Genomic DNA, 24,338 nt, shown 5'->3' on the forward strand with positions numbered 1-24,338 from the left:
TACCTCAATGTTTACGGATGAGTGACATATCGTTACCAGGAGCACAATAAAACGATCACTGCGAAGGTTAATTCTAAATCTCATTCTTCAATAAGAAATGTCATCTGTCATATAAACTGACAGATCAAACTATATTAAACTAGTTGTTGAAGTTTTAATCCAAAAACTCTAACGGTAATGTAAACCAGTATTATGAGGCATTAAGGCTGTGAAGTTGCGGAATCATCGATTTTCTTTTTGAGAGGATTCAAAATACTAGTGAAATCTGAAAGTGGAGTTTTCAGTAAGCAACTAGTACGACTGAAATTTTCAACTGACTTTGTAATGTAGGCATACCACATATTCAATGTGCTTTAGTGTTGACTGTTGAGGTGACTCCATTTCGTAAAGAATTGCTAATAAAACCAGGAATGTCATTTAGTTTGTTATATATTAATGAACGCTCACCAGACGTACCAGTCCTAAAATCAGGATTTCGGATTATATTACACCGATTTGACATGCAAAATGTTCATACCTCTGTGATATATACACTGAGAATTTACTTAAAAAAGACTACTTGTTTAGTACTTTTATTTCCTTAACAGAGTAATAACAGCAAATTCTAAAAGTATAAAATAAATTACGTTTCTAAATAGAAGAGTTACAAGCAAATATCTCGTTGGTTTTCTTGTGATCTATAAAAAAGAAAAAGAAATGATTTTGCTATTACAGTAATGATGGTTTACAGTCAAACTCCATAACTGGATGATATGTAAGTCTCGTAACACTACTTTATACTTTTTCACCGAAAGCTAAAATTGCTAGTGTGAGTAACTTAAGGAGGTAACATGGAGTATTCGGATTTTGGAGGTATGGATGATGGTATGTTGATCATTCTAGAAGTTTGGGATTTTTTTGACAGACAACCTTTACTTATCGAACTACGACATGGTTCACATTTAGAGGGTGGTTCAGAGCCGATCACACAAACAACAAATTGCTGAATAAGTAACACTAGTTATAATTGTAGTTCACAACACAAATGAGTTGATAACTGTAGAGAAGTTTGATCAACCACTTCCTTTACATTCATGTTTACCGACCTCATCCTAACAAAATCAAATATTTAGCTGCATATATCAGACATAATTAACATCGGTCCAAGATGTCAAGCCACATCAGCATAGTCGGTTAAAACTATCAAGAACACCAGTGGTGGTAATAGTAATATTGGTAGCAAAAAATATTGGGTAGACAGATGAACATATAATCTCTAATAAACATGTACACAAAAATCGGATACATATAAATTGAACCTAAGTTGTATTTTTAGTGTCTGAATAAGAATTAGACAAATTATTCCTTCATAAATTGATCAGGCTTGTTTCAAAAAGCAGTAACTAATCGATTTTACGCAGTTCCGATGATGACACTCTTCTAAGTTGACACTGTGGTCAGTACGATTAAGTAATCTTTCTGATTTTCTTCTATTCCATCATAAATGATAACCTAATAACAGATTTAAAAGAACGTCGTTGTGGTGCAGACACGTTTTCAGCACAAAGACTAATAAACTTTGAATACGCTAGCATTATTTTACCGGTCAAATGGCTTGATCATTTAACTTGCCTTTTGCTGTGCCGAATACTCTTGAACACTGCAACTGCCTTTTATGTGTTGTTGGAAATTATTTATTAGCATAAATATGAATGTTAATGTACCAAGATTTTTCAAAGACTGTACAAGGGACCTCAATGCGGTTGTCTCATAAGCACTATGGTCATGTTCCTGAGTCGCCAAAACCACTATTAATCCATCTTCCTTTTCAGATGACTGAAGAAAAAATATCATTCCGTGATATAGAAATCCGGGAAGTGACAACTGTCCACACATCTCGATCAGCACTCAAGATTCTCTTGTTCATGTTTGAATCCGTTTGTCACTGCTTAAAATTTATTCTACCTATTCTCTTATGATTTTACCCACACACATCATTAATGCTAACGATCCGAGTTCACAAAATGTTATTCCTAGCCTCTTAAAACCATGCTCTAAACCATATGTTGGGGCTTTCGACATTCCAACCTTACCTCAAAACAGACTTCATTAGCTAGAGCTACAGAATCTCGTGCTGTCTTCGTAACCCACATACAGGATTTAAGTGTAGTCATTCACTTGACCTCACCTAGTCAGGATGAAGAAAGACCATGATCTACTATTCGTGTGTCTGGAGACTCGACCGGTACTTCTCGTGAACTTGTTAGCGTATGCATAGCACAGAGTTCCAAAGCAGAACAGGTTCTCCTGGTCTAGATTTCGGTGGACAGTCGCTTGTGAGCAGTCTGACTAGACGGGACGGTAAGAACAAGGAAAGATAAGGACACACTCTGTTGACTCTGCCTACGATCCCATTGACTGAGGCTAAGATGAAAATGAGTTTCACAGAAAGCTTTCTGCTCTTTTTCAAGGAATCAAACACTCAGTCACAGCAATCATAACAAGTGGCTATATCTTAACCAAACCATAGGGAGATCATTTGGATTCTAAGTGTCCCAGCTCAGCGAACAGATAACGGTACTTTCTGCCGCAAATATGCCTAGACAACCCGGTTAGTTCTAGCGATCATAAACTTTAAACGAAAAGAAACAGCGTCTGACACGGCGACCCCACGATATGATCAGCGGTGGATGCAAGTAGACCATATCGCCATCAGCCATCGTTAGAGGCTCGACAAAGAACTTCGCTTATTCTAGAGCATATGTCTAGATCCTGACATTTCAGAGCGGGAACGCGTTTGTATATGTCTTACTGGACGCAAAAATGTCACAGCAAAAGATCTTTTAGAAGTCAACTTAACGATGAATAAATCAAGAATCCTTCAAGAAAAACTAGAGCAGTTATTTAAATAGCAGCGTAATCTTCACCCCGCTGTAGACTGGTATGATATTCAAAGAGATTTGGAGACAATAGTGATATCTATCGACCGATTATAAGCCACATTACTTAACATCAACTATTCTTTAGGAAAATAATATGGAGTGTAACTAAGTAGTTTATTTATTTTATTTATACACATAAATATTGGTACAAGGAAGCACCAGATACATATGCGCCGCACAAATCAAATGAGATTTGTGTGAGGGCTTTGATATTGCTGAGGTTCCCAAACTGAAGCAGGTGGTTGTCTTAGCGCACCACACCCCGATCCTTCGACCTAAAGGTCTAATCCACAAGGCAGTGGAGCATCGTGAGGCGATGCATTCCCATGGTAGCCGGTGACCAACAATTGGTCCATACGTCATTTGTTCCTTCAGGATACTGGAGCCCATGTGCACCATTGGTTTGGAATCAGGGTTTGCCAACTCCCCTAGGTGGACTATCCGTGCCCACCAACCCGATTAAAGCGCTGGATATTCGCTTTTCGTCCTCTCAATTTCGTAAACAACACCCCCGCCACGAGAAGGCAGTGAGTAGGACTTCCCTGGCAGAGGCTATATTACGCATAGCCATGTGAGAGCATTTCGAGAGGGAGAGCAGATTCCTCCCGCTCTCGGCCATACCAGGGCATTTAGGGGCACTAAGTAGTGTACACCCATAAACACAGTCTAATTCAACAGATATTGACTTTGTGGATTGATACATCTTGGTTTGCCCACCCTTATATTTCTTCCAAACTTTTCTACACCAGCTAACATCACACGTCGCAATAGGTGCTTGAGCACATGTAATACACCATCAAACCACATAAGTTGGTGAAGATTCACTGTCTCATCAACTGATGTGTCATCCTAACTGTCCTAAGTCTAATTTCAGCATTGCTCACTCGATGTTTCTAACATACGCCTGTGTTGCTTCGGGCAGCTGAGTGAGATGAAAGTTATTGTAAGAATGACTTTAAGCTATGTGTACATAGAACGCCATACACATTTAAGGAGAAATAAGATAAACTTGCATTTTATCTGAGGATAAGCAAGTGACAGTCATGAAGTTCCGAATCAGAGAATAAACGAAACAAACTTGGGTTGGAGACAGTCAGTTGTGTTGGTTGTGAAGACTTTTTAATATGAAACAAAGAAGTAGGTTCAGTGAAAGGTTTTCTTTTGGGTGACTTTCCTCTCAAAGCTATTCAACTGCAAACATATACTTTTTCACAATAGTAAACCATGATATGTTTACTAATAACAATAATTTATTAGCCACGCTAACAGAGAAATAAACAAAAATACGCCTTGATTAAGGAAATCATTGAAGCAAAACATCAAGGAGATACATTTTAGTTGATTATATGGGGCTATCGAGTCTATTGGATTATGCAGTTTTGCATCACTGACTGACCTTAGTTGAACAAACATTGAAAATCAGGAAGTACTGAACAGCTGTTACGTCCTAATATGGAACAACTAAGCAGTGTGGGTATGCACGATCGTACCAGTGATTCGGCCCGTGACTTACAGACCACTGAGTTGACATCCAACGTCCCGTATTTCTAACTCTAGTCAATTTGCGACACTGAGCGGTAATCACTGAAAAAATATCTCTTTGCTGAACCACATACTTGTTTAGATGACTTTTAGTGTTGAGTTATCAATATACTTAGTCTTGTTTGAATATATATCAATTCAGCCACCAGTATTTACATTTTCTTATACTACATTCAATAGTTATTATCATCATAATGATGGCTTAAATATAGCTCTTTGTCATTACTATTAGCTTTATCATCTTATATCACTGTACTAATAACAAGTTACATAAGTTCCTCATTGCAGGTTACATCACTACCTAACTCCCAATTATTTCGTTCCTTTACAAAGTAAGGTTGTATGAATGTAAGAGGTAGTTATAATTGTTATTCACCAGTAAAATAAATGACCTAGCGCATGTTACAAACGTGTTACGTTCTATATGTAAAAAATTAGTGCATATGTGGACGATTCAGAGGATGTGAAATAAAATTAATTTACTTCATTTCTACAGTGTGTTATGTTTGCTAATAATAATAATGATAATAATAATAATAAGAAGAAGAAGAAGAAGAATCTGTCAGTATATTGAGTGGTGATTTCTTTCTTGATAGAGCTATGAAAGCAAGAGGAAGATACCATTGATTTGACTAAAGGAAGGATTTGACAGTCCAGTCGTTGAGCTGTAACATTAGCACCATCTTTTCAGCTACTAAGGAGTCCCACCGAACAAAATAAGGGATAATTACTGAAATAATATAATATCACGCTAAGAATTGATATTTCTCCACATGAATGATCTAGAGTTCCTTACCAACAAACTATCCTACAAGGCAAGATGGAGTGGGCTTTCATAGTCAGTTTTTCTCAACAGTATTGATTATTTCGAGCATAAACAGAACAGTAATTGATATTAGTTATTCATTCTTTAAACCACACTGCTCGTAGGACACCATTAAAAGTAATATGCATTTGATTCAACATACTTAAATACGTCATTGAAATACATAGATACATCATGCCCCCAAACGCCGTGGTTCAGTCGAGAGTGTGAAGACTCAGCTCTCCCTCTCGAAATACTCTCACATGGCCACGTGAATACAGCCACTGCTAGGAAGTTCTACTCACTGCCTTCTCGTGGCGGGGGTGTTGTTTACGAAATTGAGAGAACGGAAAGCGAATGTCCGGAGCTTTACCCGGCTTGGCGGATATGGAGGACCCACCTAGTGGAGTTGAAAAACCATCATTCCAAACCAGTGGTGCGAATGGGCTCCAGGTTCCTGGGGAAACAAATGGCGTATGAACCTATTGTTGGTCGCCAGCTACCATGGAACTACATCTCTTAACGTTGCTCCACTGCCTTGTGGATTAGACCTTTAGGTCAAAGGCTTAGGGTGTGGTGCGCTAGGATAACCATCTGCTTCAGTCTGGGCACCCGAGAAGTATTCCATCCCTAATACAAATCAAATTATTTATGTGGTGCCTCCTTGTACCATAGTTTAAGTAAATAAATAGATACATCATACGACTCAAAGTGCAGGCCATATAACTTTTACCGTGATAAATTGATATTTTTACCTTCCCAGTACTTATTAAATATGAAAGTGAGAGCAATTTTTTCTTTCACAGAAAAATATTTCACGTCTGTGGTTTCCTATTATTTGAACAGTTTAACAAACTTGTACCCTTTCAGTTGCATATGTATTGTTTCAGAAACCGATAGACTTTTTTAAAGTAAAAAGAGAACCCAACCAATTGTAAAACTTATTAAGACCTAAATATGCGTAAACTTACAGCAGATATGTGTGTACTGCAATGATTTAGAAAATTAAGGGGGATATGGCTGGTTCCCATAATGGCCTGGGCCATAATTTTGCTGTGGCATTCCTGGCTGCGGAAAATAACCTGTTTGGTGAGAGCCGCCAGGTTGAGAGAATGCATTTGACTGTGAAAACATGCCAGGGTTAGGACAGACTGCAGGTTGTTGTGGCATCATTGGAGCTTGTTGCATGGGGTTGAAAGGCTGTGCAGGCGGATATTGTGGTGTCATGGTATTAGGGTAAAGTGGGTTATGTTGTTTGCAACCACCAATAGTTTGTCCACCTGGTCCATATCCTCCTTTCATCCCATGCTTATAAAGTAAAAAAGATCAACATACAAATGATTAGGGACCACCTTAGTGAATATTATTTTAACAACAAAGAATATAAGTTTTCGAGCGATGGTAAAAGGCAGATCACCTAAACCGAGAGCACTCATTAATAATTTGTAATTAATTTTGTTTTTTTCAAGCTGACTAATAACAAATTTGTTTTATGTTAACCATGTTCTCTGATTAGTGAAGTAAAAAGCAAAATGATTGGTGACGCCTTTACTATCTAGATTTATTCAATCACAAGTAAAATATCAAAGGATTTTAACACAATATAATTCACTTTCTTTGTAGATGTTTTTTTTATTTTCCAAACTCTCGCAACTCAATTAAATGAACCGCTCTCACGACATAATTTTTGCTAGTCACTTTAAACGTAACTAGTAAATATAATTGCATAATTCTCCCCATGATTATGTAAACGTCTCAACCAAACTTCCTACTGACTCATTATAATCGCCTGTTGTATACATTAAAACGTTTGCTTCACCAGGCTTCTGAAATATTAAAATTCTACATTATATACTGTTTAATCTTATGGTTTAAATTTTTGTTATAAACGTAAGGATACTGATTATAACGCCAGACTTTCTTGTTATAACAGTCCTTTCACTTTTTACACGTATGTGGGACGTTAGTTTGCCTTACACGAATATCTACACTAGATTCCCACCCAGTGTCTATTCTACGGGACTTCAACACAACTCAGATCAAGAACACGAGATTAGCCTGACTACAACGTCAATATATTTCCACACCAAAATCCGACACAAGGAACAGTCAATCAATAACAGTCAAGAAAAGGGGATATATAACACATATAACACCTGTCACACTATCTACATGTCTGACCCATCAAGACAACCAATCATTGTCATTCTCGCCCACACATTAATTTTATATTTAGAATAGTTAGCAAATCCTAGCTGGTAACTGATGGCTGGTGATGGTTAATAACAAGGATCAGATATTTTTAGACTCGTTTAAGAGATACAGATTCATGTAGATATTTTTGAGCCAGACTCCAAGTGGGAGGGCTGTTGATATTGACTACATGATAGCTCAGACTGGTGTGGGTTGAACAAGCTTTAAACCTGACTAAAATGAAAGCAATCGAGTACTGGTTGATTACTGAAAGGTAACAAATGTTACGGTATTTTGATCCTAGTGCTGACTAAACTCGACCCACTTATTTATTTATTTAAGCACATAAATATTGGTACAAAGGGGCACCAAATACATATGCACCATACAAATCTCATTTGATTTGTGTGAGGGTTTGGATACTTCCCAGGTGTCCAAACTGAAACAGGTGGTTTTCTTAGGGGACCCCACATCTCGAGCCTTTGACCTAAAGGTCTGATGCACAAGACAGTGGAACATCTTAAGGAGATGCAGTCCCATGGTAGCCGGTGACCAACGATTGATTCATACGCCATTTGTTCCCTCAGGATACTGGGACCCATGTGCACCATTAGTTTGGAATGATGGTTTTTCAACTCCACTAGGTGGGTGCTCTATATCTGCCAAGTCGGGTAAAGCTCCGGACATTTGCTTTTTGTCCACTCAGTTTCGTAAACAACACCCCCGCCACGAGAAGGCAGTGAGCAGGACTTTCCTGGCCATGTGAGAGCATTTCGAGTGGGAGAGCGGACTCTCTCCACTCTCAACCGTACCAGGGCATTTGGGGGCTAAGTTTGCTATCAATTTATTCAGTTTACAGATTCGATGCTTAAATGCATGCGACGTAGGCTTCATAGTATTCTAATATAACCGTTAGGCAACAAATACTAGGCGTTAAGATACTTAACTCAACACTTTCTAGCTCGTACAAGTTTGATGCATAAAATTTGCGCACGAATACAAGATGATTGGAATGATTGTGAAAAATCACACATTTAGGTCGATTACCTGATATCTTTGCATAAAGTTTTGGTCGCAGGCTAGAGCACCATGAGGGCAATATCCGCAAATACAACGGTTTTTCTAATGATATAAAAAATTCAAAGCACATACTTTCATCATTTTTTTTCTGTATTTCAAACGTCGCTTCTCAATTCGTTCAGGCCTGTACCTGCCACCAGAACTACTGCTAGAACTGCTGCTGCTGCTACTACTACTACTTCTTTTCCCATAACCTTTCTTCTTACCCATTGCGTCGCAGTTTCTTATGGGAGTACGTTGAAGTAGACTAGAAAAGGAAGACGTGATGTACAAGAAACAAAGTTACTAACACAATAGATCATTTTCTACAATAAGTTTGTGTGGACTTAAAAACCGATATTGAACGGCAACCAGAGTACTTCGACTTCAAAAATTGAATCTAACAGCTGTGGGCAAAAATCCATTGCCTTTATAGTACTGCAGGTGTGGAAATTAAGTTTAAGCCAAACACCAACACTTTTAGTAACAAAAACAATATGAGTAATCTTATCCCGAAGAACTATCAATAAAATGAACTTGAAAATCCGTAATTTTCAAGAGATAAACAGAGATGAAAACATGGAAGCTCTCAAATACTCCGTTTTTTATCAATGAACTCTGGGGAATAAACCAAATGATCATAAAACCTTAGCAACACAAACAAATACATGACATTCTAAGTTATAACAATGTAACGAAAGTGATGAGTTTTAAACGATAAACAAGATTTAACAAAGAGGATTTAGTTTCCGTGGTACAAATGAAACAGGGATGCAAACCTGTGAACGGGTCCTGAAGACATTAACTAGATGGCATCAACAAATCATGACACCGTCTTAGCAGACTATATTTATTTATTTGAACACATAAATATTGGTACGAAGTGACACCGAATACATATGCGCTACATAAGTTACTTGATTTGTGTGTGGGCTATGATATTACGCGGGTGCACAGACCGAAGCAGGAGCAGACTATATTAAGTTGTCCATATTCACAAACAGACATCAAGATTCATTTAAATCACCTGACCAGTAGTGCAATACAACAGTGAAAAAACTTCGCGCGTAGCGAGGTTAATACCTACAATTAGCCGCCATATTGGGAAAAGATATACAATGGATGAAAAGCTTCTCAAAGTACAAACCTATAACCATAAGATAGCGAGCACCAATTGTAATTTAAAAAACGACTTGTTTCACAATATAGTGGATTACATAGGTTGAAAAACATTCTTGATGACGAGATGTTTCTTTAGGTGAACACTACTGAAGCAATAAACTATTAACTATTGTAAACTACAAAGTGAAATGTGACCATTTTATCAAAAAGGAAACTTTGTGCTCATAAGAGGCAAAAAAAAGTACAAGATGCTACTGTTGGGAGACTGAATAAATAAATTGCTTCATTCACATAAATACGTCAGTGAAATTTAAAATTATGGAGAGCTTTATGCATTATACTGAATTAAAGCATACCCATAGAATTACTTTCCAGTTTTAAGTAAGAGATTTTATCGCTTGTATTATTTCGAAACCTTTACGAGGTTACCTAGATCAAAAGCTTTCGTCAATTAAAAAACTAAATTTGTCAAAATATGGAGAGAAAGCTACTATATGGCCATTTTAAAAATATAACTCCGAACATTCAAGTATTCCAGATGATTTTTAGTGCATTGCATTGCTGCACTGAAACTTGAAACTCTACGTCGAACATCAGTATTACTCACCCGATGGACACATCAAGTGGATAGAATGCTTTGAATACACTCACAATCAAGTACTTTAGACCTATAAGTCTTCCACTTTCATAAGCTATAACTTGTGGTTATGGAATTATGCGGAGCGAACCGGTGAGCAGTAAACTTCGTTCTATATTGATGAACGGATATCTCACTTACAACACAGGCGACGAAAGTTGACAAGCACTAAGTTTCTAAGTCCGACCAGAGACTTGGTCAGTCATCAACTCAGCATGACCAATGAAACTTCCAAGTAAAGTAGTCAATGAGTCCTATGATCAGATACAGTATAACTCACTTGGCAAGCATAGAGTCGTGTACTCGGCCTTCATAGGGGAGGTAGTGATATTATGAGGCTACCCAAACCGAAGTGCAGCGGGATCTCAATCTGCGCTGTAGTGACCGAAAGTCGAACCCCTAACCAAACTGAGTTGGAGAAATCTCAACCGAAAAATGATGTCAGTATGTTCGTGTCTTCATATCTCACCCATTGTTCATTCAATATTAAAAAATGAGTCACAAATTATTTGGCTAAGGTAAAAGTAATGTATACGAAACTAAATAAGTGATCGATATATTTCAAACAGGGTCAGATGAATTACAAAAAGATCATCTAATATTGGCATACCGCACAATGAACGATGATTTAGGTATTATTGTCCGATAGTTTCCTCCTATCTAGGACTAATCATCTAAGGGGATGTTCCCAGAAGGTTTAAAAACCGAAATCGAACGGTATACGCTTAAGTTCTATTTCTCATATCAAGTGGTAAGTCCCTGAAATTATTTATCAGAACACACAGTATCGGTAACTTTTTTGATCAGTTCAAAGCACAACAGAATCATTAGGATACTAAAATTCGTGAGGACTGGCATAAGGCTCTTGACTTATTAACCTTACCATCCGGAGACTGAAACAAAGAGGATGGACAATAGGAAACTTGTATGTGATTTATTATTTAAACAACACAGACAGGTTCGTCACACTAGAAATTTAACTGGATCAGGGAATTTATCTCCCGTAGGCAGCAAAGGTTAATACCGAAGTTTCTTTTGAAACCAATAATATGATGCAACTCAGAACCACCAAAACATTAACAGTGTTAGATTCTCTTGGTAAATTTGTGTCTTCAACTTTAGTTTCTCTCAATGCAGTTATGGTCCATCAAGAAGGTTACTGTGGGTGACTGGACTACTTATTCACAGGATTAAAAAGAATCCGTCACCGTTGAAAATGCTCAACTGCCCGAGTCTTGAGAGGAACTCAATTAATACACTGGTCATACAACCTGCTCCCAAGGTCGTCCAACCGGTCAACAAGAAACGTAAGAACTCGTACCACAATGCAACGGTCAAACATATAGGATCCCAGCCTCAACATAACAGTAAAGGTTCGTGATGAATCCCTCATAATCATGAAACTGAAAGGACTCTTCGACCTTCATCTCATTTTAAAGGAGAGAAACCAGGACTTAAGCAGAAAACTCATTCTTTTTAGAATTGAACAATTAACGGTCAAACGACTTACCCAAGGGTAGGAAACTAAATTATTTCAAACCCTAAGTAACTCTCTTCATTGATGACCATGCAGATGTTTCGCTGGCTGGTCACATGCTAAAGCTTTAGGGGGACGTGCGAATACTTCTAAATATACCATATTCGTAGTGCGATTTCATCAGGAATGTACCTGAGGAATCTTGCGAGTTCTTTTGAGGAAGGGACATTATTGTCAAGGGTATCCTAGAAAACATGAACCTTAATGATGAAGCCTATGATATTCAAGAGTGGGAGTTGATAAAACAATCTTTGATGCTTAAGGATATCTTGACTCAACAGGTGGCAAGACTGGTCAAGAAGGACATGAATACTAGACCGTAGCTACTCAAAGTAGGCTTCCCTTCCTCTCAAATGGTGGCTATCACTTTCGAGACATTTCGATGCCGGTTACCAACAGGAGTCTACATGCATCCGGATAGTCCTCATGATGACGGTAGAAAAAACTGTAACTGCCTATTTCACTTGTGGACTGTTAAGAACGAACTAACGTGGAAGGGGCGGAGACTACGCATTTGGAAAGCCCTATGTACGTAGGTTTCTTGTCCATGCATATACGGCACATTCAAACTAACAGAACAAGGACAGACAGGCTTTAAATAGAGAGCATCAACTCTCTATATACGAACGCCGCAAGTTTACCAAACAAAATGGGTGACTCACGTGGCTTCAAAATATTAAAAGTCCCCATATTGTAAAATTAGGACCATATCTGTTTTGTAAGGTATTAACCTACTTCCTACTTAAAAAACACTGGTTCAAGACTATTATTCTTATCACAACTAGTAAACCTGTCATTACACTACCAAGTAGTAAATTTTACTCACAATGTTTATTTACGTAATCTATTTCACTGTTATCAATGACTCATAAGTTGTCTTGACTGGTTTAATATTTCCATATCTCCACATAGAAATTACGGTATAATAGAGTAAAGCATGATGAGGATCCAATGGAAAACAATATTGTTCTTGCGCATATGTCGTCTTAAGTTGGATGAGTTGCGTGAACTAAGTGGTGTAAATAATACTCAGTTCAGTTCTTTAACTTCATTTAATGTGAAGTCAGCAACTCAGTGGAGAAATAGCCGAACGCTATCACAATTAGACTGCATCTTCACAAACGAGGAATTCCTGGTTGATAATCTCTCAACCCTAGCTCATTTAGAAAAAAGGGACTACACCATCATGGAGAACAACCTTATTTGCAAGACTGAACTAGAACACCCAGCTTGCAATGGGCGTTGGAGTTTCGGACGCTTAGCTTCAAAGAACAATCTACAGTAGGTAAAGCGAAAGACCTACCCTCAATTTAATGGGGTTGCTTATTGCAATTTTTTTAATTAACATGATCTTACGTTCTATAAACCAGTCTGTCCTTCAAATGACCCCCAAATGTTATAAGCATTTTAAAGTCACAAAAATAATACCCTTCAAATGTTAAAACGTAAAATATACTGCTATGTGGAATAAAAACGAACTAGTGGTGACAGTACATATGGGTGGTCCGAACAAGCAAAGAACGTACGTACCCTATGTCAAAACGGCCAACAGGCCTCCTTGGCTAAGACCCTAGAATCTCGTTAGATTGATGTACGCTGTGTCTCTGAAACACGCATACAGGATCCTAGTGTGGTCATTCACTTGACCTCACCTCACGAAAATGGACAACCGACGAGATACACCCTCCGTGTATCTGGCGACCCGATAGCTAGCTTTCGTGGACTTGCAAGTGTAGGCATAGTACGAGGGCAGAACAAGCAAGATTAGAATGGATCCCCGTTAACAGTTGCCTGTGCGTTGTTCGGCTAAACGGCTCCGTAAGAACTCGGAAGGATAGGGACACACATCGTTGCCTTTTCGTCGTTTCTGCCTACGCTCCCACTGACTGCAGCCCGGATGAAGTGAAAGATGACTTTTACCGAAATCTTTGTGAACTTCAAAAAGCTAAACGCTCAGACATAATACTCGTCGCAGGTTAATTTAATGCCCAGGTAGGTAACTTAAACCAAACAGAAAGACATTTAGGTGGGTATTTTAGTATTTCGGCTCAGCGAACAGATAATGGTAATCGTCTCTTGCAACTGTGCTCAGACAATCGTTTGTTTCTAGCAAGCACTAATTTTAAGCATAAGGAGAGACATCATTCAATATGGCGACCCCCTGCAACAAACCGACGATAGATTCAACTAGACCATGTTGCTATCAGTCATTGTTGGAGAGACTCGATAGAAGACTGTCGCTCATACTGGAATACATGTTTAGACTCTGATCACGCTTTAATACGAGTATGCATTTGCTTGCACCTCACTTGACGTAGAAAAATTACACTATGCAGACCCATTAGGATTGAACTGGAGGACGAGAAAGCCTAAAGTAAGTCCCAGGAACAACTGAGTTCACCTCTAGGCACTTCTGGAAACGAAATTTACCGAGATGTTGCTTGGGAAGATATACAAACAGCTGTGGAAACAGCAGTAATTTAAACCATAAGGTTCCAAAAAAAAACCAGTCTGTTGCACTCTTATAAACTCATCACATCAGGTTCTGAACACGACGAAGAGCAAAAACAAATCAGATCTAGGTCAACCAAAGTTTTAAGAAATGACCGTGAGCAGTGGTGGACAACGAAAGCAAGAGATGGAAAAGGCAGTGGCTGTAGGCAACACCAGGCAACTCTTCAGACTAATAAGAGAAACCGGAATTAATAAGTCAAGTGTGAGACAATCTCGGAAAAAGATGAGACTCCTATCTGCTCTCAGCCCAGACGTTTAGAGCTATAGGCGGAACACTTTAAGGAGCAGTTCAGCTGGCCTTCAGCTACTGCACAACTACCCACTATTTCCAGACAGTCTGAATGGAACATTGAAGTAGGTCCCCCAATTTTGGTTAAGTTCAAAAGGCTACAGCTAGTCTGAAACGAGGTAGAGCAGCTGGTCCTGATGGATTGGTTCCAGAGGTCTTTAAATATGATGGTCCAATTTTAGCGACTAGGTTGACTAATATTTTGGCTGAAATCTGGGAGTTGGATGTAATCCCATCCGACTGGTCATAATCACTGATTGTCTCAATATATAAGAAAGGATCGAAATCAACCTGTAATAACCATAGAGGGATTAGTCTGACTAACATAGCATCTAAAATACTTGCCTCAATAATTATCGGGCGCCTAACTAAGACTCGTGAACTGTAAACACGAGAAAATCAAGCTGGCTTCAGACTTGGTCGTGGCTGTATCGACCACATATTCACTATTTGTCAGGTTTTAGAGCACAGACATGCTTATCGGCGTCCGACAATGATAGTTTTTCTTGACTTAAAAGCAGCATTTGACTCTGTAGACCACGAAGCTCTGTGACAGTGTTTGTCATTGAACGCTGTACCTCAGAAGTACATAAACTTTGTGAAGACTCTTTACTCGAACACTATCAGCCAAGTCAAAGGTTAGGGCAAACTGTCATCTGACTGTGCAACCACAAATGATGTTAGGTAAGGCTGTCCACTATCCCCATTTTTGTTTAACCTCATCATAGACCTACTGTTGGAAATAACACTCGTTAACTGAATTTTTAGGAATTGATCTCCTACCAGGAGGTCCAGATGACATAATCCTGTTTGGTGAAGACGCTGATGAAATGCAGAATCTTCTGTTAGCACTGAGTAATAATACCAGGATGTTTGGGATGCGTTTCTCCCCTTCTAAATGTAAATTGTTACTCCAGGACTGATCTGCGTCAACAACTGAACTAAGGATAGGGAGTGAAGTAGTCGAACGCGTCGACAACTTCACTTATTTTGGAAGTCTGATGAGCCCTAATGGGTTGGTGTCTAACGAAATCTCAGAACGGATTCCAAAAGCTCGCTTGACTTTTGCCAACTTACGTCATGTATGGCGAAGGAGAGATATTTGTCTGTCACTTAAGGGACGAGTATACTGCGCAACAATCTGTTCCGTGGCCATTAAGAGTAGAAGATACTCGTAAGCTACAAGTATTTGGCCACAAATGCCTTAGAAATATTGCTCGCATCTTCTGGGATCACCGGGTAAGTAATAGTGGGGTTAGACATAGCGTATTGGGGAATGATGGTAAATCAGTTGATGAGGTCATGAATCTTCATCTACTGAGATGGTTGGGCCACGCGTTACGTATGCCTGAACACCGATTATCACGACACGCTATGCTGACTAGTATTGGCGATGGTTGGAAGAGTTAGGGACGATCAAACCAAAACGTGGCATCAGTGCTTGAAGTCACTAACTTCTCGTCTAAGCTATGTTGGCAGATGCAGACTACTTGGTTGGAGTCCGCGTGGTTATCGTAACCAATGGTTGGAGACTGTGTGACATGGCTCAGAATCGATCACAATGGCGCAGGTGTATACACTCTTTATCTTCCCTTAAGCCTTGAGATTAAAATCGCTTCTTATCTATCTTTCTTCCTGTACTACATCATTATATACAATGTTTCTTTTATATGTTACAACCATTAAATTAACTACTTCTATGAATTCGGTGTTGATCTTGTTGTGCTAATGAGGTATGGCAACTTGGATCGATACATACATGTGCCTGGTCCTACCTTGTAGCTAACTGACTGAGTGGAAAAGGCGCCAAAGCAAAAAAAGCTTCAGCATCAGATAAAGCTAATCGATAAACTTGCCTCCAATCCTAGAAACTCACCTTATCACGCAACGTATCTTTGGAATGTCAGAACCGAAGTTCCCCAGTTGCTGAGTTTTAATGACCCATAAGTGATGCCCTATAATAAGTGCCCTTGAGAAAAATATTCCCAAACATTAAAACCGTCACGTACGACTAATACCAACGAGGACCCCACCTGCAACTTAACATGAGTCTTCGAAGTGGACCTAAGGACAGAGCTAGGGTACCATAAACTGTAGCACCCAAACAAGGATTCATCTCCACGCCCGAAGATGATCCACTCTGCTATAGTGAGGGAAGCAACTTTATTCTTGACGACGCACCTTGTTTCGGTATCCTCTCATTTGCCAACCAAAGGTGCAATCCTAGATAATCAGAAGCTGGTACTTACCATATCATTTTTCGAAGGTGACTGATGCGATGAACCTTCAAGCTGGCGCCTAGTGGCACTTCTTTCAGTACCCCCAAAAATTATGAAATCCCTGGTGTATGGTGGCATATGCGACTAATTTTTATCTATAACCACCCTTCACCCCAACAGAACGGTTTCGGGAAAGGCCACTCCAAGATCATCAATCGGCTGGCTGCAATTGATATACGGCCTGCCATCATCGATATCAAAAGAGTGTTGGTGATATACGTCTATTTCTCGAAAGCTTTTGGTCAAATTCTTTAGAAACCTCTATGAAAATACAAAAAACTAGTGAAAAATAGGGACGGAGAACGTACATTTTCAGTACTGTGATTCTAACCTCCTACCAAACCGGCTGATGACCTGACACCGCTGTCTATGGACACCGGGGATGTACCTTGACCATAGTAGCTAAGCCAAATGCAAATAACTGACAAAGAGTGGTTAACTGGTCAAAAGGGGGGACTGTAATTTATGGACGACCTTTGAGCGAATTCTAAATGACCTTGAGAAGTGTTAACCAATCAGTAAACCCTCAGCGCTTAGTAAAAATATATCATACAAATTCAAAGTGGATACATTTCTTTTACATAGTCCAAAAACTTGTCAAGGTTAGGAAAAGGTTCAAAAATCGTAATGCATAAGGTAGAGGAACTCATTCATATGGCTCCATAATAGTCGATCTATGGAGCCATGATAAGACCACAAAAGCCCTTTCAGCCTTGACCACATAGCTTCAGTATTGTTTGTGTTTACTCCTGTTTTGTAAGTTCGTCATTTTTATTATGGATATGTCCTTTCAATACTGATACTACTGAACAGCCGAAGTTTCTGTCATATCTACGATTATTGCAGCCAATGTTATTGGTGCTTTTATGATACAGGTCGCGGCAATCATCACGATATGCCTTAGTCTAATTCTGGATTGAGAGAAAAAAGGTCCTATTCTAGCAAACGTCTCGCTTCAACATGTTTAACCGAAGGACAATAGCACGGTAGTCTGTACAACGTCTACAAGTCATTTGATTACAGCAATTACAGATGAAGAAACCTCTTAGTAGCTTTATTTGCTCTAGCCGCCTAACTGTCAAGTCGTCTCTAAAGTCTCCTGTGAACCGACCGTACATGAGCATCAGGTTCTGAAATTTGCGCCGTGACCTTGAAATTCCTCAAACGCTTCTGATTGGCTCGTCCATGAATTATAGTTTTGCGGTCAAAAGATATAAAACTGAATGCGTTTACGAAAGTCTAACCCTTATCTCTTAGTCCTTTGACTTGACAGTGCTTCTACGTTGTCTTATCGTAGGTTGCGTATGATAGTACTAGAAGTAAAATACTTAAACATTGGAGTACTGTAAGCAGAGAAGCATAGCCTTCTACTAGGTATTACACTAACCCAGCTTGGAAGTCCACTGGAATCTTCAGCAAGGAAAATGGTCAGGCAATACACTGTATAAGACAAGATGCACGTACATAATGAGACACGATAGATAATTATCGAATAAATCACTATAGATGAAGGGACTTCGTGGCCACTTCAAACACCAGGACACATTGAAGCAGACCGCCAAATGACCTGGTAGTTCAGGGCTGTTGACCATCAAACTCCAATATTTTTGGCACGAGCTCTTATAAACCGTTCGATTTATTTGTGCTCGCTACTTTTTTTCTCAGTGCGGTTTCAGGTAGTGGGTAATTTCCAATGTGCGGTAATCTAGCTACTTCATTGTAATATTTCTAGTCAATTTGGTAATCATTTGTGGATTTTCTAATGTAACACAGGTATTTGGGTTTTGACAACGCCTTAACTAGTAACACCTTCTGTGATTGAATCTTACACACCTAGTGAATTCATGATTCAGAATCGAGGGGTTTGAAGATATATTTGATAGGCTATCAATATATCGAGAATCGACTGATCTAGGCTGTCTGGTGATTGCTGTGGATGCTGGGCATGGTGTTCCCACCGGTGATCTAGTGCGGATGCATCGCCCAGCACCTTTAGCATGGTGAGTCCATTAAAACCAATGAGGTGAGCATCAAATGTCGAAAACTTACAGAGCTATTGATATTGGGGATTTATTTACTACAACCCTCGAGAGAGGGTTTGTCTTTTAGTGGTCTTATATCTGACTCCAATTAGATCGTATATCGATTGGCATTGGAATATACATCCTGGCTATCCTCGTATATAATTATCGACCTAGCTCACGTTAGTGAGTCCCGGGATTAAATAAGCCAAATAGGAGAATGGATTTTGAATATGTATATTTCATGCACTCACTGATGTGAACAGGCAATCAGGGAAATGAAACATAGGGGGAAGAACGAAGCAGATTGTAGGGCTAACTCGATTTATTCAGGCGTAAATCAATATTTATAGCTAGATAAAAATAAGCTACAGACATGTGATGAGTAGGATAAGATGTGCACACACGTATGCTCATCTAAAAATAGTCAGAATAAATAGGATAATAAGTAACCAGGTAAAAACGTGGTTTAAAACGAATGAACAGGTTGGATTGTCCTGAAACTAAAATAAGCAATGTGCGTTTAACATAGAACATGACGTTGCATTAACCTTCACAGTCTCATGGGATTTGGGATTCTACATTTAAGAAGTTACCACATTAACAGGCAGGATGTTGGTTGTTTGCAATTCGAAAAGTAATAAAATGATTTTTCGTGTGCTGGGAGATGACTGTTTCAAGAAATTAATAGATAAGTTAAATAATTAGTAATGTGGAGAGTGTGAGTATTTAGTGGCATTGGATCCTAATGAGGATACAACGGATATTCTAGTTTTACAACTAACAACCAGTAGTATCTTCTATAATCGATCGTTCCCGGCCAGAGGAAATCAGAAGTCAGACGAGAAGAGGTAGGAAAGATATATTTGATGCGTCACCAATATATCGAGGAACCTTTACTATAAGCTGGCTAATGAACGTAGGAGCAGTGTCCCACGCCGAGTTGAAACGTGATCTGGTACGGACGCATGACCGAAAGCCTTCAGTTAAACAAGTCCACCTAAACAACGTGGTCAGCATCCAATGTCGAACACTTAATGAGCTATTGATTTTGGGGATTTATTTACAGCTACAGATCACTCCCCCCCCCAGTGAGGTAGTGATGCCCCTAAGACGTGACCAGCCAGAAGTTTAAACCCAACGAGTTTGTCGTTGGTAAACACTCTTCTGATAGCTTGCTTCGTTTAGCAGCGTCTGGTCGTCTTTCCTTAAACTAAGGGACCAAAATGTACAACGTTGCAATAAAGAAATAAAGTACAATGTAAATTTCGGTTCCTTGCGAAACTTCGTCGTTCTTTTCCAGCCGTCCTAAAAAAGAGGAAAAATAAAACGTGTGAGTGCATGTCGAAAATACACTCGTACTTGCGTAAGGACACAAGATGAGCGGAAAAAAATAAACTGATACACTTACAAACAGCGTAAAGGCGATCGGAAAAAAAGGTTTTCTTTTGGTTTTTTTCAATATATAAATATATATATATATATATACGCTCAAAAAAATGTTCTTTTTTTTGTTTTTTTTTATATAAATAAAAAAATGAGCATATTAAAAAAAATTTATAACAAACTTTGAAAGGGTAATTCAAGATAAAGCTTATGTCCTACGTGCAATATTCGTTAAGATGTTCTGGAAATCTTACTCTTCTTCCAGAATGCGTTGTTTCAGGTTTATCTATCGACGTTGACGAAGTATCAAGTTGTGTGTCGGTTGTCGTGTAGGGTACTACAGGTGTAGTAGCTGTGTCGTTTGCTTGTACCGAAGGAAAATCGACGTAGCTAGGGTCTCCTTCTAAGTACGCTGCTTTGAGTCGATCGATACTGATGCTATCGTTCGTACCGTTCTTATCGACCATATAGTACTTAGGTTCGCGTTGAAGAACTTTGGAGGGTCCTTCGTATGCTGATTCGAGAGGTCGTCGATGTGAGTCTCGACGAACGAAGACGTGCGTACTATGTCGTAATTCAGGTTGAACGAAAACATTAGTTGATTGAGGTCGAGTGTGAGCAGGTTTAACTGAACGCATAGCGTTTGTAAGCCTACTCGTGTAAGAGTTTAGATCCATGTTCACTGAAGAAGCCAAAGGATCTACGAATTCTCCTGGGAGTCGGAGTGTCGTTCCATAAACGAGTTGAGATGCCGTGTATCCAATGTCAGCTTTCACTGCATTGCGGATACCTAGCAAGACGAGTGGAAGAGCATCTGTCCACTGTGAAACGTTTGTAGCTGATAATGAAGCTTTTAGTTGTCGATGAAAACGTTCTACCAACCCGTTTGCTTGTGGGTGGTAGGCGGTCGTTCGGAAGCGCGTGATTCCTAATAGTGAGGTCAGACAACGGAAAAGTCCAGATTCGAACTGGCGTCCGCGGTCTGTAGTGATGGTTGAAGGGCAACCGAAATTTGCTACCCATCGTTCGACGAAAGCGCGAGCCACTGTTTCAGCAGTAATGTCCTTAATCGGTACTGCTTCTGGCCATCGAGTGAAACGGTCTACGCATATTAAGAGATATGAGTATCCGTTTGAGCCGGGTAAGGGTCCTACCAAATCTAGATGGGCGTGGTCAAAACGAGCGTCAGGGGTTTTGAAAGAGCCTAAGGCAGATTTGTTGTGTCTTATGACCTTAGATTTCTGACAGCTTACACAGGAGCGTGCCCACTCCCTCACGTCTTTATTCATGCCAGGCCAGCAAAAGCGTTCGGCTATAAGTTCGACTGTTGCACGAGCACCTGGATGAGAAAGATTGTGCAACGTACTGAAGACGTTGCGTCGATAATGTTTTGGTACTATTGGACGATCCCTACCTGTAGATGTCTCACAGAGTAAGGTTTCCTTACCTCTTCCAATCTGCCTAATACTTACTTTAAGAGTTGTCGAGGATAACTCATGCTGAAGATCAATGTCTTCTTTTTGAAGCTGAGCGAGTTTAAGAGGGTCGATTCCTTGGAAACTGTTCAAGGAACTTATTCGAGACAGGGCGTCTGCGACTACATTGTTTGCTCCAGAAGTGTGTTGAATATCTGAAGTAAACTGCGAAATGTAGTCGAGTTGTCGAGACTCTCGCGGTGAGTACTTGTCTGAAGATGAACTTAAAGAGAAGGTAAGAGGTTTATGATCGGTAAAAAGAGTGAATTCTCTTCCTTCGATGGAATGTTGGAAATGCCGCACAGCACAATACATAGCTAGGAGTTCCCTACCGAACGTGCTGTACCTAGATTCAGCATCTAGCAACCGTCTCGAGAAAAATCCTAAAGGTTGCCATGAGTTGTTAACCCATTGTTGTAAGACTCCTCCGATTGCTGAGTCGGATGCGTCTACGGCGATACCTATGGGCGCTTAGTGTCCTGATGAGCAAGCAGGGTTGCTTTAGCGATGTGTTCCTTAACTGTGGAGAATGCTTTACGGGCTGTGTCGTCTAAATTAACTGATTTTGCATTTCCACGAAGCTGGTCGGTTAACGGTTTCATAAGGGATGCACATTTGGGTATGAACCGTCTGTAGATACTTACAAGTCCGTTAAAAGTTCGCAACTGCTTGATCGTGGTCGGTTCTGGGTAATCCAGAATGGCCGCCACTTTGATTCTAAGGAGTCGGATGCCTTGGGCATCAATAGTGTGTCCTAAGAAGTCTAAGGAGTTGGTTCCGATTTGGCATTTCTGAATGTTTACAGTAATGCCATGCCTATGGAGTCGATCGAAAACAATGTCCAGATGCTTGAGATGCGATTCTCTGTCCGGACTTGCCATAAGACAGTCATCAACATACGCATGTACGAAGTTGAGACCTCGGAAGACGTCGTCTATAAACCTTTGGAATGTTTGAGCCGCATTTCTTAAACCAAAAGGCATTCGCAAGAATTCGTAAAGACCGAAGGGAGTGATGATGGCGGTTTTAGGAATGTCGTCAGGTGCCATCGGGATTTGATTATAAGCCTTAACTAAGTTGATTTTCGAAAAGACAGTTGTACCTTTCAAGGTAGCTGTCAAATCGTGAATATGAGGCAACGGGTAACGATAGGGAATGGTTTTAGCATTCAGACGCCGATAATCACCAGTTGGCCGCCAATCGTTGCTGTCCTTTTTAGGGACCATGTGCAATGGGGATGACCATGGACTATTTGATGGTCGAATTATCCCTAAGTCTATCATATGGTCGAATTCGTTTTTGGCCAACCTAAGTTTTTCGGGAGCAAGTCGACGGGCTTTCGAGAATACAGGTGGTCCTGTAGTCGAGATGTGATGTGTAACATTGCTGGTTACACAAGGCAATTTCGATTGCGATTGGTATATCCCGGGATATTTGTCGAGTACTGATTGGTACAAGGGGTCTACGGTGTGCTTAATCGTGACTGGGGATAACCTGCAACCAGAACAAGGAGTTACGCAAACGGATAACTTAGTGTTTCCGTCTATTAACCTTCGTGAGCGTGTGTCGACAAGTAGATTGTGATATTGTAACAGGTCTATACCAGTGATTGGCATGGAGACATCTGCAACAACGAAAATCCAGTGTATGGGTTTGCGTAAACCCACGTTAAGGTAGACGTACCTTTTACCGTAAGTAGCGATCGGTTTTCCGTTTGCCGCCTGTAAACTTAAAACAGACTCGCGAAGTCTGTCGTTGGAATTCGCTGGAAGAACGCTAACTTCTGCGCCGGTGTCGTCGAGGTAGCGAACTTTCGTAGTCACATCCGTGACATATAAGAGGCGGCTGTGTTCGCCGGCTACGGTTGCCGTTAACGCGTGCCGGCTTGGAAGTTTCCCGAATTCTTATTCGTGTCAGTCGCCTTAGACTTCGGGTAATTGCAGGGCTTCCTGCAATTTCTAGAAGATTTACCGTACTGGTTGTGATACCAGCACCAGTCGGGGTTGTCTGTCTCTCGTGGTCGAGAGACAGATCTCTTACGTGAAACGCTCCTACGTGAGGATTTTGACCGACTACGGTCATTACGAACTCTAAGATAGCGTGTCAGTGTATGACATATTTCGGTAATGTCATTCGGGGTCGTTTGAGGCTTTTCTATGACGGGAAAGACCTCGGCCTTAGAAAATTTGGTGATTTCCAAGATTCGGTCGGCAGATGCAGCCAGCTCATCTATGGCGTTGTTTTGAAATGAGACGAGCACTGCCTGCACCTGATGAGGAAGTTTAGACAAGAAAAGTTGTCTGAATAGGCCATCATCGAAAGTTCGTTGGCCAATAACCTCTCTCATTCTTAGCAACATGTCTGTCGCAGAACCATGTTGCAAGTCGATGTTATGGAGGAGTTGGTCTAACCGTTGTCGGTCGGTTAGGTCTCCACGTTTGAGAATCGAACACTTGAGAGTTTCGTAAGGTTCGAGGACATCACGAGTAAACATACTAGGTGTTACGTACCTGTTAAACTCGCGCGGTAACGCCTTAACTACCGCGAGGAATCGTGTG

The 24,338-nt window shown here is 40.0% G+C and overlaps 1 protein-coding gene across 1 annotated transcript; it reads right to left on the reverse strand.

Annotated features, from left to right (window-relative positions):
• Positions 1-565: 565 nt before the first annotated feature.
• Smp_154000.1 (hypothetical protein) lies at positions 566-18,490 on the reverse strand (the record flags this gene model as incomplete). Its single annotated transcript, XM_018792774.1, has 6 exons — positions 566-604; positions 648-677; positions 6,240-6,576; positions 8,509-8,583; positions 8,614-8,788; positions 18,363-18,490. 4 exons carry the CDS (start codon positions 18,488-18,490, stop codon positions 6,274-6,276), a joined length of 681 nt encoding a protein of 226 aa, XP_018644663.1. The 3' UTR covers positions 566-604; positions 648-677; positions 6,240-6,273.
• Between the last annotated feature and the right edge of the window lie 5,848 nt (positions 18,491-24,338).

This window comes from Schistosoma mansoni (assembly GCF_000237925.1).
Source record: "Schistosoma mansoni, WGS project CABG00000000 data, supercontig 0129, strain Puerto Rico, whole genome shotgun sequence".
Taxonomy (NCBI): domain Eukaryota; kingdom Metazoa; phylum Platyhelminthes; class Trematoda; order Strigeidida; family Schistosomatidae; genus Schistosoma; species Schistosoma mansoni.